The 15,502-nt window shown below is 45.3% G+C and overlaps 1 protein-coding gene across 2 annotated transcripts in view; it reads left to right on the top strand.

Annotated features, from left to right (window-relative positions):
- The window catches only part of Bpnt1 (3'(2'), 5'-bisphosphate nucleotidase 1), a 29,362-nt gene extending 14,205 nt beyond the window's left edge, over nucleotides 1-15,157 (top strand). For both annotated transcript variants that reach the window (XM_059280739.1, XM_059280740.1), the window contains exons 4-9: nucleotides 648-755; nucleotides 2,287-2,335; nucleotides 4,463-4,554; nucleotides 9,754-9,951; nucleotides 10,685-10,790; nucleotides 13,412-15,157. In XM_059280739.1, the coding sequence (XP_059136722.1) occupies nucleotides 648-755; nucleotides 2,287-2,335; nucleotides 4,463-4,554; nucleotides 9,754-9,951; nucleotides 10,685-10,790; nucleotides 13,412-13,560 (702 nt within the window). In that variant the 3' untranslated portion in view covers nucleotides 13,561-15,157. The remainder of the gene's footprint in view (nucleotides 1-647; nucleotides 756-2,286; nucleotides 2,336-4,462; nucleotides 4,555-9,753; nucleotides 9,952-10,684; nucleotides 10,791-13,411) is intronic.
- The last annotated feature ends 345 nt before the right edge of the window (nucleotides 15,158-15,502 follow it).

Below are 15,502 nucleotides of genomic sequence, written 5' to 3'. Positions count from 1 at the left end.
GTCTCGTTATGGAGCCCAGACTGGCCTTGAGTTCTTCCTGCTTTGGCCAGTCGAGTGCTGGGGTTACAGTTGTACCAGGCTCCATAAGGAGATTTTGTTGTTCTTCTTCGTCCTCACTCACATTGCCCCTTTTGGGGTGCTCGGGTTTATACCCAGTCTCATGCATGCTGGGCAACTGCTGAACCACTGAGCTGCATCCCAAGTCCTAGTGTGACTAGACACCCAGATTCATAACCCACTACCTTAGTATCCCAGCATTCCCAAAGAAATTGGGAAACACATGTGTAAAGGAAAATGGATTTATTTATGAGAAAAAAGGGTTTTGGTTTCCTTCTAGATGTTCCTGAATCATGGTTTAGATGAGGCTAGGATGCAGCTGTGAGGTTAAGTCATCAGAGCTGTGAGACTTTCTGTGGGGGAGTCCCCTTCCTGGTGCCCACATTTCAAGCTCAGGGTAGAAGCTTCCGGGGAAATCCCAGTTGCTCACCCGTCTCCTCAGCTCCTGCTAGTGTCACACTAGGTTTGCCGTGAACATCTGGGCATAAGGGGAAACAGCAGTGGCTAGGACCCAGCTGCTGCATTTGTGTCGGAGATGCAATGCATTGTGGGAGCAAACCGCTTCAGCAGTGTCCTCCCGTCTGCTGCAGGACCTGCCTCCTGGGGAAGTGGATCAAGAGCTGATTGAAGACGGGCAGTGGGAGGAAATCCTGAAGCAGCCGTGCCCATCACAGTACAGCGCTATTAAGGAGGAAGACGTAAGGCCCATCTTTTTGTTTTTTGGGTTTTTTGGTTTTTTTATTTATTTTTATTATTTTAATTATGTGTATGTGTTGGGGGGTATATGCACATGACACATGTGTGCAAATACCCACCAGATGTCTGAGGTGTCAGATACCCTGGAGCCAGGGTTACAGGCAGCTGTGAGCCACCTGATGTGGGTGCTGGGAATCGAACTCAGAGCCCCAGGAAGAGCAGTACATGCTCTTAACCACTGAGCCATCTCTCCAGCCCCCGTAAGGCCCATCTTTATGGCTTGTACTCCCTGTTAGTCTGGTCTGCGGCCATTGTGAAGGAAATGCAGTTTGTCTGTAAGAGGGAAAATGTGTGGTTTCAAAGGTGGCAGTCAGGCACGGAGTCCTTCAGAGCCAGCAGAAAGCAGGACCAAGGGACACGTGGCGGACCCAGCTCCCCGTCCTCTCCTGTAGGTCTCCTCTCTGAAACCATTATTAAAAGCATTTTTAGTAAGAAAGTCTCCTTTGCTGGGCAGTGGGGCTGGTCATTCTAGAAAACCATAAAAGTCTTCTCACTTGGGCTGGAGAGATGAGTTGGCAGTTAAGAGCCCTGGCTGCTCTTGGTGAGGATCCAGGTTCAGTTCCCAGCAACCACATTGTAACTCCAGCTCCAGGGGATCCTAGTTTTGAATTATTTAACATTGTACTTACAGAATAGTTACTATGAGGAAGAAATTCTATTCTGTGAGAAAAAGGATAAAAAAATAATGAGACATGATATCAGGAGTTCTCAGAAATTCATACCCAGTTTACCAGGTATGGGAGGATATTCAAAATTGTGTTGAAAGTCCTAAGCAAGAGAGATTTCTTTTTTGTCTAGTGCCCATTATATGAGCCATTCCATTCTCTTAGGTTATTGTGACATGTCCTTAAGATAACCAAACCTTTCTCTCTATTTTTTTTTTTTTGGTTTTTTTTTTGAGACAGGGTTATTATGTTTTAAATGAGCATGTACAGGCCTGGCATAGTGACACATGCCTTGAATCCCAGCATTTGAGAGGCAAAGGCAGGTGGATTTGTGAGTTTGAGGCCATCCTGGTCTACATAATGAATTCCAGGATAGCTAAAGCTACGTGGAGAGACCCTGTCTCAAAACACTAAAAAAAAAAGTCTGCACATACACATAAAATGAGTAACACACTTAGATTGCACAAAGTATTCTCAGGGCTTTGTAGCAGTTTTTTCCCTGTAGCGCCATCTAGAGCTGTGTGAGTCCATGACATTGCACTTAGTGTTCAAGTGCCAGCCAGCATTTATCAACTGTGCTGCAAAACATGTGAAACCAGCCTTTTGTTTACTTTAAATGTGTGTGCTTACTCCATGATTATGCAGCTTTGGGATTTTTTTTTTATGATCACAAAGCTGAGGATGTTGACTTAAGTCATCCATAATAATGTGTTCAAACATATTAAAAGGGGGTGTTTAATCTATTCATTCTCTGAATTTTACATACTTGATATGGATATGTCCTCTCTTTTCCATTTTTATTTGGCAGCTTGTGGTTTGGGTTGACCCCTTAGATGGCACCAAGGAATATACTGAAGGTCAGTATCTCTTCGCCACATGTACAGCGCTGAGGCCAGGCAGTGACACATGAATGTGTCAGATGAAGAGCTGCTGTGTTCTGTCTGCTGTCATACCTGAGTGCTAACCAGAAGAGTTCATCTTCAGAGACCACCCTACACACTCTATCAGTTCCAGTTCTGGGGTCCCCACGTGGGAGACTCCATCATTATAAACCTTCTTACCCCAGGGACTGTGCTGAAACCATGTTTTCTTGGGCTAGAAAAATGCTGAGCACAGCTGTGCTACCCCAGCTCCACCACACCTGGTCCCACAGCATCCCCCTCCCTCTCCCTCATCTCAGACCCACAGCACCCCCTCCCTCTCCCTCATCTCAGACCCACAGCATCCCCTTCCCTCTCCCTCATCTCAGTCCCACAGCATCCCCCTCCCTCTCCCTCATCTCAGTCCCACAGCACCCCCCTCCCTCTCCCTCATCTCAGACCCACAGTGTCCCCCTCCCTCTCCCCCCATCGCAGTCCCACAGCATCCCCCTCCCTCTCCCTCATCTGAGGTTACCAGAGGTGAGAAAAACCAGAAAGCATTGAATTTAAACCAGAGGCATAAAAGTCAGGAGGAGCATGTGATAGCTCACGCCTGTAATCTCAGCACACTGAGGCGGGAAGACTGCTTTGCGTCTGAGGCCAGCTTGAGTGAGGTACACAGTGAGTTCCGGGTCAGGTTGAGCAGTGTGAGACTGTCTCGCAACAACAATAGCTCGCCGGAGAGATCGCATACATAGGTTTTCTTCTGTTGCTTCCCAGCTTCCTGGAGATTTCTTATAACTGCCGGATAAAATGTTCTTGGCCCTTGGATGAGATAGAATGGTAGTGACTGAATGAATGTATTCAGTGTGTCAGTGTGCATGTGTGGAGTGTGCATATGTACCGTGTGAGGGTGTGTGTGTGTGTGTGTCAGTGTGTGTGATATGCATATATATATATATATATATATATATATACTGTGTTAGTGTGTGTGGAACACACATATGTACTGTGTAAGGGTGTGTGAGACTATATGTGACTGCCACATGAGTGTGTGTAGCATGCATATATACTATGTGAGTGTGTGTGTAGAACACGCATTTGTACTGAGAGTATGTGTGTCAGGGTGTGAGTGTGTGGGTGTCAGTATGTGAATGTGTGAGTGGCATGCATAGGTACTGTGTGAGGGTGTGTGTGACTGTGTATCAGTATGTGAATGTGTGTGTGATACTTATGTGCTATGATTATGTCTGTGAGTGTGTGTGAGAGCGTGTGCATGTGTGTGTACATGAATGTGTATATGGCACACGTGTATTTTGTGTGTGAATGTATCTGTGAGTATGGTACATGCATATGTATTCTAGGGAGGGTGTGTGTGTGTGTGAGAGTGGGAGAGAGACAGACAGACAGACAGACATAAGTACAGTGCGTGTGTGTGTATATGTGTACTAAAAACCTCTCTGAAGCCCACTGAGAAACAGGGAAGTCATCCTGGAGCGTTGATTAACCACTGGCTCAGGGAAGGGGAGTCCCGCAAGTTATAATCCACTAGGTGATCCAGTGCCATGTGATAGCCCTGGACTTCGATGCCTGCCAGAGGCTTGAAAGTGAGTCTGGGCAGGGATTCAGGAATAGCAGTCCGATCCAGCAGGTGAGGAGAACAGTGGACGGGGCTCCTTGGAGTGAGGAATCTGTAAATGGCTTTGCCACCGTGGCATTAACAGGTTTATACACTGCACTAAGGAGAGTGTGGTCGTGGCTGTCCATTCAGTTTAGCAGCTGTAATTCCCATTTCTGTCTCTGTCCAGCTCTTAGAGCTTTGCATTTGCCTCAAGTAGGGTTGTCCGTGGGAGAATCATTGCAGATCCCCTACCTTTACTGCAAAAATAACTAGCAGTCAGGGGTAGTGGCGCACGCCTTTGATCCTAACACTCAGGAGGCAGGAGTTCGAGGCCAGCCTGGTCTAGAGAATGAGTTCCAGGATAGCCAGAGCTGCACAGAGAAACCCTGTCTGGAGAAAACAAAAAATAAAATAATAATAATAATGAGACTAGCAGTTGTTTGTTGGATTTACTGGTGGTAAACCATAACGTGAGAGAGTGACGTGCTTAATTGCTTCCTTAGGTCTTCTTGACAATGTAACAGTTCTTATTGGGATTGCTTATGAAGGAAAGGCCATCGCAGGCATCATCAACCAGCCATATTACAACTACCAGGTACTGCTACCAATGTCACAAATATTAGGTACATAATTACCGTGTCCAATGAGTCCAGACGCCATCCGGTCCACTTGTTATCTCACTCATCCACTCATTTGCACAGCGGCCACTTGAGGATGGGGCTTCTCAAGGTACAGCTTTCCAGGCTGCTGTTCAGCTAGTGAACTGGAACTTTCTGAGGGGCTATTGGGGCCAGGAATGTAGATGTGGGCAAATAGACTGTGTGCATTATACTTTTTACGTATTTGTGATTCAGTTGCAATAGTTTGAAAATTACCCGTTTGGTTCTTGATTAGCGTGGTCATCAAGACACCTGGTTTACAGGTAGTTCTTGAAGCACACTGAAGAAATGAACCTTGTCAACAAAGAACAGATGCTAGCCATGTTGCTTCCCAGGTAATGCTGCGCAGTACCTGAATCACTGCCAGTCCAGCTCGCCAGCCAGTGATGCTTATAGCCCCTTCCTCTGACTTTGTTTCTTCCAACCTGCTTTGACTTCCTGCTGCACTTCAGAGAAACTGTCTCCTTTAGAAACGAGAGACCAGTGTAATTTCAGGGCAAGGATCTATCATTAAATTTTATTGAAGTACAATATTTACAGTTTCATATTAATGTGAACTTGATGAACTTTGGAAAACAGACTAACCAGAGTGGGGGCTATCTCTTCTGCATGTCTGATGTGAGAACAGACTTCATATTTAGGTGTAATGTAAGTTTGTTTATTCCTGCTGCTTACGGGATTCGAAGTTTGATTATTTCTTGGGGTTTCCCAGAGTGGCTCTACATTGTTAGCTGAGTCAGAATGAAACGCCCGGGTGTTAATCCTGACAGTGTGGCTTTGCTGTCTGTACTGGAGTATACTTGGGCACAGGTTTGTGAGTTTAGCCCTATTCCTTAAAAGAAGGATATTTAATTCATAGAAAAATAGAGATGTAAGTACTTAGGAATTGCTAATGATTTCCTCCCTTATTTCTGAGACTAGAAAACTTGTATTTATCTTCCGCAGAGCAATGAAAAGGAGAAGTTGAGGGAACAGAGGGATAAAGCAAAGGTGGGAAACAGCTAGGGTTCTGGTTCCCGTGCTAGGGAGGAAAGAGGCAGGCACGTGGCACCCGGTCCCTCCCGTGAACCGGTTGGTTTCCTCCTGTTCTGCGCCTCTCCTTCGTCTCCCTGTGCTGTGTCCTCTTCTCCCTCCTTGCCCTCTGAGCACGCCTTGAAATGTGTTGCACCAGGTAGAGGCCGGAAGGTTGGCTGCTGCTGGAGTTCAGGGCTGAAGATGCATGGTCGCCATCAAAGCTGAGGTTCATCAGGCACTCATTGTGCCGCCATGTTCAAAGGGGTTCACATGCACTGTCTCTAGTAATACTCACCACACAGCTTAAGGAAATGGTTATATCCATATTAAAGAAAAGGATACTAGCTGGCCTGGTGGTGCCGGCCTGTAATCCCAGATACTCAAGAAGCTGGGGCCAGAGTGTTGAAAGTTCTGGGGAGGCCTGGGCTACAGAGTGAACGGAAGACCTGCCAGCAACAAAGTGAGACTGTCACAAAATACAAAGTAAAAGGGGGCTGGGGATGTGGGTCAGTGGTAGAGTTCCCGCCTAGAAAGAGCAAGGTGCTGGGTTCAGTCCCTAGGAAGACACACACACACACACACACACACACACACACACACACACACACACACGGAAAAGGAGGAAACTGAAGCCTTGAACTTGCCACTGTCACCCATTGCGTAAGCAGCAGAGCTGGGATTCAGAGTGAGTTCTAAGCCCCGTTTTTATTCTCTATTGCTCTCTTGAGCAAGGTAAAAAACTGAACAACTGAAAGTTTATTTTTGATTCTAGTAAATACTGACATGTGAAAACACCATGAAACTCCATCTGTCTTTATGTTGGAGCTAGCTTCTTACCCAGAGTTAACAGTAACCCCTCATCTGGAAGGACAAGCGCTGGCCTCCCCATGGAACCTTTGCAGGAAAGAATAGGACGTCTGAGATCAGGAGCCCAGGGGAGAGCAGGACACCAGGTCCTCAGGCTGGTCCTCTTGTCTTCTTGATTCACAAAGGGAGTATGAACTCCTTTCATTTTGTTTGTTTGTTTTTCGGGACAGGGTTTCTCTATGTAGCTCTGGCTGTCCTGGAACTCACTCTGTAGACCAGGCTGACCTCGAATTCACAGAGATCTGCCTGCTTCGAGTGCTGGGACTAAAGGCATGCGCCACCACCACCCAGCTGACTCTTTCTCTTTGAAATAGACTCTCGTTGTGTTTCCCATGCTGGCGTGGAACTCACTATGTAGCTCAGGTTTGCCTTGAACAAACAATTTTTCTGCCTTTCTAAGTGTTGAATTACAGGCAAAAGCGTCTAGAGCTACCATCAAGAGTTATCGGTATAGTCAGGAGGAAAGAGAGGATGCACACTGACATTCCAAGCAGCTGGTACTTAGTTTGGGTTCCTCTGGTGCTCCATGGCAGGAGGCACAGCTAACAGTCAGCCTCCTCAGGGAATGCCTCCCCTGTGAAGAGCCTTCCCACCCCAGGTCACAACCCTTCCCAAAGCAGTCTGTTTCCCATGACCAGAAAGTGCAGGTGTGGATTTGGGGCCACTCTGAAGAGCTGCCTGAACTCTAGTGTTCCCGCATAGTCCCAGGCAGAGCTGCCACCTGGCCACATTGCAGCCCATCTCCCTCTGTCCGCAGTGTTTCCTTCTACAGCTGCTGATCCCACACACACTCCTTGATACCCACCCCCTGCCCCTGACTCTGCTTCCCAGGGCACACAGCCTGCAGCATAAGCCTATTTCACCCCGAAAGCGCAGTGTACTTCTCTAGGACAAAGAAGTGATGACGTTGACTGTGGGGCGTTTACCCAACCACCCCCACAGTTCCCCAGAGTTTTCTTGAGTGCGAGCAGCAGGAAATATTAGATAGAAGGATTTATTGCGGAGAATATCGCGGAGAGAAACAGATAGAAAATAAAGGATAGCCTCGAGAGGGCCTGGAACCTATTCCAACGGGCCCCGACTGCCTCTGCCCCAGGGTTTTTATAGAGACGCCAAGGGGTGGAGCAAAAGACCTCCTCCCCCAGCACAGCCAAGTGCAGACCATCTCAGACACCTGCACTCAGGCCCGTGGTCTAATCATCCTCTATGAGGACCTGCTGGGTAAAGCCACGAGGAACCCGAGAACGGGCTCCCACAGTTGACAACATCTGAACACGTCAGCTCAGGTTGCCCAGTGCCTGCTTTGATGGACACAGTGGGACTGACCTGTAGCTCCACCTACTTGGAAGGCTGGGGCAACAACATCCTTTCAAGGCCATCTAGGGCAATGCAGTGAGACCCCATCTCAAAAACAACAATGCAAAGCAAAATCAGAAGCTTCTCAGACTTGGCAGTTGGGAGTACTTGCTGCTCTTGCAGAGGACCCAGGTTGGGTTATCAGCACCCACATGGCTGCTCATGGTCGTCTGGAACTCTAGTGTGGGGCACACATAGTGCACATACATACATGTCGGCAAACACTCAAACACATAAATTAAAAACAAGTCTTTTTGCCAGACAGTGGTGGCATTCGCCTTTAATCCCAGCACTCAGGAGGCAGAGGCAGGTGGATTTCCATGAGTTTGAGGCCAGGCTGATTTATAGAGTGAGTTTCAGGACAGCCAAGGCTATACAGACAAAAACTATCTCAAAAAAATAAATAAATAAATAAAAAATAAGTAAGTCTTTCCAGGAAAGGCGCAAAGCTACACAGAGAAACCCTGTCTCGAAAAACCAAAAAAAAAAGTCTTTTCGAGGCCAGCCTGGCCTATTACAGTTCCAGGTTAGCCATGGCTGCATAGCGAGACCATATCTCCAAAAATAAAATGAAACAAAAAGAGCTCTGAACCTAGATGAGCTGGATTTTGAGAGGAACTTCCTAGGCTCCTGGGTCAGTTTATTAACTGATTCTAAATCTCATTGTTAAGGATAACAACATCTACTTTCTGGGTTGCCTTGAGTATTGGATGGGCTAATGCAGGCATAAGGAACTTAGTGTGATACTGACACATCCTTGTTGAGTGAATCATACGCCTTTTCTCACGGTACACCTCCCAGGCTGATATGAAACTGTGTTGAGTTTGGACTTCGTGTGTTAACATCAGTTTCACTTTTTCTGAAATATGTGTATTTAGCAGCATGGTTGGAAAAGTCTCTGAGCTCCACAAAGGAGAACACAGATTCTAAGACTGTGCTGTCATTTAGTTCTATTGGGGCATTTATCATTAAAATCTTAGTCCCATCTCCACTGGCCACTGCTTTCTTAGTATCCGCTTGGTTGCTCTGTGTCTGGCAGCATAATGCATCCTCACTTAGGAAACGCAGTTCCTATTGTTCCTTGAATAATGAAAATATATGTGATCGTTACATTAGTACTCTAATATTGATCAGTACACAGTTGCACTTCCTGGAACTTCAATATGTTTGAAAATTGCTATTTTCGGTTTTACAAGCAGATCAGTGGATGATTCCAAAAGAAACAGCAATTAGAGTAGGAAGGTCACTCTCCTGAGGACAAAAGTGTCCCCTTTCTTTGAAACGGTTGACCAAAGCTGCTGTGGGATGTTCTGTATGGCAAATGTGTTGCTAATTAGTCAATAAATAAAACACTGATTGGCCATTGGCTAGGCAGGAAGTGTAGGCTGGACAAGGAGGAGAATAAAGCTGGGAAGTGGAAGGCTGAGTCAGAGAGACACTGCCAGCCGCCACTATGAGAAACAGCATGTGAAGATGCCGGTAAGCCACGAGCCACGTGGCAAGGTATAGATTAATAGAAATGGATTAATTTAAGCTGTAAGAACAGTTAGCAAGAAGCCTGCCACGGCCATACAGTTTATAACCAATATAAGTCTCTGTGTTTACTTGGTCAGGTCCGAGTGGCTGTGGGACTGGCAGGTGAGAGAGATTTGTCCTGACTGTGGGCCAGGCAGGAAAACTCTAGCTACACAAAGCAGCCATGAGGATAATCAAATTATCATCAGGATAAATTCTTTGTCTATTCACTGCCCTTATATTTTAAACATTGTGTGTTTTTACTTTTGTAACTCAAAAATATATATTACAGACTTGGTAACTTCAGCCAAGTGAGGCTGACTGTTTCCTTTGTGGCTGACATCTTTCTCTGGTGACGGTGAACTTTGTTGTCATTCACACAGGCAGGCCCAGACGCTGTGCTGGGCAGGACCATCTGGGGAGTTCTGGGTTTGGGTGCTTTTGGGTTTCAGCTGAAAGAAGTGCCCGCCGGGAAGCACATCATCACGACCACCAGGTCCCACAGCAACAAGCTGGTCACAGACTGTGTTGCGGCCATGAATCCTGACAATGTGCTACGAGTCGGGGGAGCAGGAAACAAGGTACAGAGGACATGTCCTGTTGGCCCTGCCGTCTTCTGTCACTGAACGAAGTGCCTCCTCCAGAGGCTACTCAGTCTAGTATTCACAGATTGAGGCCGTTAAATGCAAACCACAGCCAGGTGTGGCGCTGCATACCTGCAGTCTCGGCACTGGGGAGATGGAGCAGGAGGAACAGGAGTTCTAGGTTATCTGTGGCTATAAATCAAGTTTGAGGCCAGCCTGGGCTGCAGGAGCCTCTGTCTCAGAGAAACCAAGTAATACCAGTCAATAATGATGGTTCATAATGGAGTCGTGGGAGAAGAAGGGGTGAGGGTTCTGCAGTCTCTGAAAGTACTTGTTAGGCTAGCCAGAGCAGCATACCTGCTGGACTTGTCCGCTGTGGTGCTGGGAATAGTTCTCTGTTACTTAGCAATGGCCAGTTTTTTAGAAATTTAAAAACATTACTTGTCCAATAGTGAATATGTATTTCCATTGTAGTAAAAAAGAAAAACCATGGAAATAAGAAAACTTAATCTAACTTGGACTATAGATTGTGGTTTATTTGGTCATATTTTTTCCCTTTAGATTACCATGTATTATTATTCACCTGTTTAATTTTTTATAATGCTGGTATCTTTTAATCTGCTTAGGGCTTTAATCTAAGTCTGACAGGAATTGATGAAATGTCTTCAATGGGCATCGGCAGTTTTTCCTTTTGGCAGCTTGGAGGTAATTATTACTTTCTACCTTACAGATCATCCAGCTGATTGAAGGCAAAGCCTCTGCTTATGTATTTGCAAGTCCTGGCTGTAAGAAGTGGGATACTTGTGCCCCAGAAGTTATCTTACATGCTGTGGGAGGTGAGTTCAGCTATCTTGGAGAATTCTGATTTTTATATTGTACTCAGGTATTATATTTCAGTAATTTTTTTTTGTAATTTTATGTGTATGGGTGTTTTGTTCTGCATATATGTCTGTTATTTAGCAATGGCCAATTTTTTAGAACTATGTCTATGTACCACATGCATATCTGGTACCCTTGGAGGCTAGAAGAGGGGGTTGGATCACCTAGAACTAGAGTTACAGATGGCCGTAGCTTTCCTTGTGGTTGCTGGGAATCAACCCACATCCTCTGGCAGAGCAGCCATGAACCCTTTTAGCTGCTGAGCCATCTCTTCAGCCCTCAGTTAACATTCTTCACCGAGATTCCTAGGATGTAGATGCTGGACGGAAGCCTAGAGATGATCCACCCAGACCCATCATCTTTGTGTCAACAAGGGTATTTCAACAAACTTAATTTTCCCTAGTTTATAGTCTTTAGTAAGAATGGAATTTCATCTTCATAGAGTTAATCAAACTCTTATTTTGTTGTTGTTGCTGTTTGTTGGTTTCATTAAGAGAAGGTCTCACTGTGTCCCTTGCTGGCCTGGGACTCATTATGTCACCCTGGCTTAGAAACTCAGAGCACTTCTTGCTTGGCCAGAGGACATGAATTCAGTTCCCAGCACCCACATCTGGTGGTTTACAACCACCTGTAACTCCAGCTTCGACATGCCCCCTCTGACTTTTGCTCACACACACACACACACACACACACACACACACACACACACACACAGAATGAATGAATTTTTTTTTTAATACAAGACCCTATCTTTAAAAATTATAAAATAGATGATGGGGTAGATTATAACTCCATGGTAGAGCACCAGGTTGGCATGTATGAGGCCCTCCATGGCAGAGCACCAGGCTGATATGTATGAGGCCCTAGTTTTATGTCATCTAGACACAAGCTAAAGTCGTCTGAAGGAGGGAGCCTTGACTGAGAAAATGTCTCCATAAGATCAGGCTATAGGCAAGCCTGTAAGGCATCTTCTTAATTGGTGATTGATGGGGAGGGTGGATGGTGTCATCCTAGAGCTGGTGGTTCTGGGTGCTATAAGAAAACAGGCTGAGCAAACCATGGGAAGAAAACCAGTAAGCAATACCCTTCCATGGCCTCTGCATCAACTCCTGCCTCCAGAGGTTCTTACCTGGTTTGAGTTCCTACCTCAACTTCCCTCAGTGAACTGTGATTCAGGTAATTAAGCCAAATAAACCTTTTCCTCCCCATGTTGCTTTTGGTCATGGTGTTTCATCATAGCAGAAGTAACCCTGACTAAGAGACAAATAGACAAACAGAAAACATTTTGGGAAGTACATTGTATAGTAAGAGAGATTGATCCCAAGAAATTCAGTTGCATGGCTAAAGAGATGGTTCAGTGGTCAAGAGCACTGGTTGATCTTGCGGAGGACTCAGGTTCAGATCCCAGCGTCCACACAATGGCTCACAACCATCTGTAATTCCAGTTCCAGTAGATATGGTGCCCTCATCTGACCTGCAAGGGCACTAGGCTTGTATGGTATACTGTGGTGATATTTTGTTTGTGCTCTAACAAATAAAGCTTGCCTGGAAATCAGAGTGCAGAGCTAGCCACTAGGAGCCAGGCAGTGATGGTACTCACCTTTAATCCCAGCACTTGGGAGGAGGAAACAGCAAGTGATATGACTGAGCACAGAGAGAAAGTGATAAGGCAGGGTGGAAACAGGAGCTGGGCCCTTTCAGTCTGAGGATTCAGCAGAGGTAGGAAGTCTCTCTAGTGACTGGCTACTCTGCTTCTCTGATCTTTCAGCGTTTACCCCAATATCTGACTCTGGGTTTTTATTATTAAGACCAATTAGGATTCATGCTACAGTGTACAATACACACATGCAGGCAAAACACTATGCATATAAAATATTTATTATTTTTCCTAACCCTAACTCTAATAAATAAATATTTAAAAATAAATAAAGAAGAAGAAAGAAATAAACCTACGAGCATATGGCTGTAGTTCAGTGGTAAAGCTCACATTTGGCATACAGGAGGCACTTGGTCCAATCTAGTTCTGAAGACAGGAGGGAGGCAAGAGGATATCAGCATGCAACAGACCTGTAATCCTAGAACTCCTGAGGTACAGCCAAGATCACTGTAAGTTCAGGGCTAGCCTGGACTACCTACTAAGTTCCCAGCCAGCCAGGGCTTTATGGTGAGATCTTGTTTAAAAAAGGGAGGGGGGACCAGGTAGGGAGAAGAGAGAGGAAACTGATCCGGATGTAATATATGAAAGAAGAATAAATTAAAAAAACAAACAAACAAACAAAAAAACGGTCAAGCCTGGACAACTCAGACTTGTTCTCAAAAATAAAAACAAAAAGGGCTGGGGATGTAGCTCAGTAGTACAGTGCTTGTTTAATGTGCTTGAAACCATAGGTTCAGTCCCCAGGACAAACATTCTACAAAGTCATTAAAGAATAACTAGAGTGGGTTAGGACATAGCTCAGTGATAAAACATGTGCTTAGAGTGAGCCCTGGGGTTCAGCACTGCCCCGTCCTGTCCTCCAGAGAACCCTTGAAGCATCCTGACCCAACTACCCAGTAACTGTGTGCTGCTCTCCTGCAGGGAAGTTGACAGACATCCACGGAAACACCCTCCAGTACAACAAGGAGGTGAAGCACATGAACTCGGCAGGAGTCCTGGCTGCACTGAGGAATTATGAGTACTACGCAAGCCGAGTTCCAGAGTCTGTTAAAAGCGCACTCACTCCCTGAAAGCGTGCTTCACTTTCTTACCCCGGAGGACTTGGTTCTCACAGCAACACATCTTAGAGCTGATGAACAATTAGAGCTCAGCTGCATTCATCATTGACCGGTGACTTAGATCAGTAGTTAGGGGTGGAACATGGGATTGAAGAATTTACTTTCTGTAGTCTAATACTCTCATAACTTAGGCATATAATACATTTTAATTTTCGTTTCTCCTCCCTAAAGATAGTTGGCCAGGTCCCCAGGTGTGGTGGCACATGTGGTAGTCATAGCTATCCCAGTGGTTTGAGCTAGGAAGATTGCTTGAACCCATGGCCTCAAGACCAGCCTCCATTACACAACAAGACACTACCTAAAAACAGAGAAGAGAAACAAAAAAGGAATTTAGTTTTACTAATTAGCTAACCAGACCAACCACTTGTTTTGAAATCTGGATAATTTTTAGTTTCAGTGTCTTAAGTGGTCTTAATTTTTTGTTTTTGTTTTTTGTTTTTGTTATTATTTGCTTATTTTGTTTTTGTTGTTTGTTTTTTAGTTATTGTTTGCTTGGTTTTGGTTTTGAGACACGGTTTCTCTATGTAGTCCTTGCTGTCCTGGAACTTGTTCTGTAGACTAAGCTGGCCTTGAAATCAGAGACCACTCCACCTCTGCTTCCCGAGTGCTGGGATTAAAGGCATGTGCCCACCACTCCTGGCTCAAGTGTTACTGTTTTTAAGTGGAGAAATGAAAAAGGCCTAGTTCAAATGACTGTCCAGGTCATTTGTACAATCAGCATTCCTGCTTATAAACTGGATTTCTTCAGGGCATAGAACCTTTTTTTTTTTTTTTTCTTTTGTCTAGTTTTTGAGGCAGGGTTTTTCTGTGTAGCCTTGGCTGTCCTGGAACTCTCTCTGTAGACCAGGCTGGCCTCAAACTCACAGAGATTCTCTGCCTCTGCATGCTGGGATTAAGGGTGTGAGCTACCACTGCCCACCCAGGGTCCAGAATCTTAAATTGTGCCAGAATTTCAGTTTTGTTTTTCAAAATTTTTTAAATTTCTGACTCTACCTGAGAATGCATATAATGATATTATTTATGTTGATATGGGGAAAGTTTCTTTAAAATAAATTATTTACTTCTAGATCTTTATATTATGTATCATTTTTCTTTTCAAAAGTATTTGAAACTTATAAATACTATGGTGTGGGAGGCCAGCTCCCACCTTTTAAAATGGTTCCTATGAGAAGGAGAGAGGGATAAGAAACTTAGAAAGATAGTGAAGAGAAGAAAGACAGAAACACAGGATGGCTTCAGGAGGACCTGGATCAAAACCCACCGGCCCCTTCTGCCTCTTCTAAAGGGCTTTTTATAACAATGCCAAGGGGCGGGCAAAAGACCTCCCCCTCGTTAGATCAAAGCACACTGCACGGCCAAATGCAGACCCTTCCAAACACCTGGTAACCACCATGCCCGCGGTCAAGTCATCTCCTTATGCAGCCCTGCTGGGGAAAGCAAGCTCAGATTCTCAGACCCTGAGTAAGTTCTCACTAGGAAACCTCTGTGGGTCTCTACACTATGGGGATTAATTTATTCTCTTGTTATCATTAAAAGGCATAATTGCAAAGTTGGGTAATAGCGTTTATTCCTGCCACTGAGAGTGTAACATGCGTTAGCTTGATTGTCACCTTAACTAGACTGAGAAGCCTAGATCGGGAAATAGAGTTTCCAGAAAGTATGAACTAGGCTGGAAGAGCAGCTGTAAATGTGGGCGGGACCTGGATGGGATGTGAGGGGAAGGAGAAAGCCAATGGCACAAGTTCTGTTTCTGCAGCCTGGCCACCCTGAGGTGAGCTGCTCTGTCTGTCCCGTCCTGGCCGCCTCCACCCACACACCTTTGAAATCTTTCCCACAGGCACTTGTTACAGCAACACAGAAGTCATCTTTAAATGTAATGTTTGTATTAACGTTT

Source organism: Peromyscus eremicus, chromosome 15 (assembly GCF_949786415.1).
Source record: "Peromyscus eremicus chromosome 15, PerEre_H2_v1, whole genome shotgun sequence".
Lineage (NCBI taxonomy): Eukaryota > Metazoa > Chordata > Mammalia > Rodentia > Cricetidae > Peromyscus > Peromyscus eremicus.
Note: the sequence above shows the minus strand (reverse complement) of the source record. Positions and strands in the feature narration are given on the sequence as shown.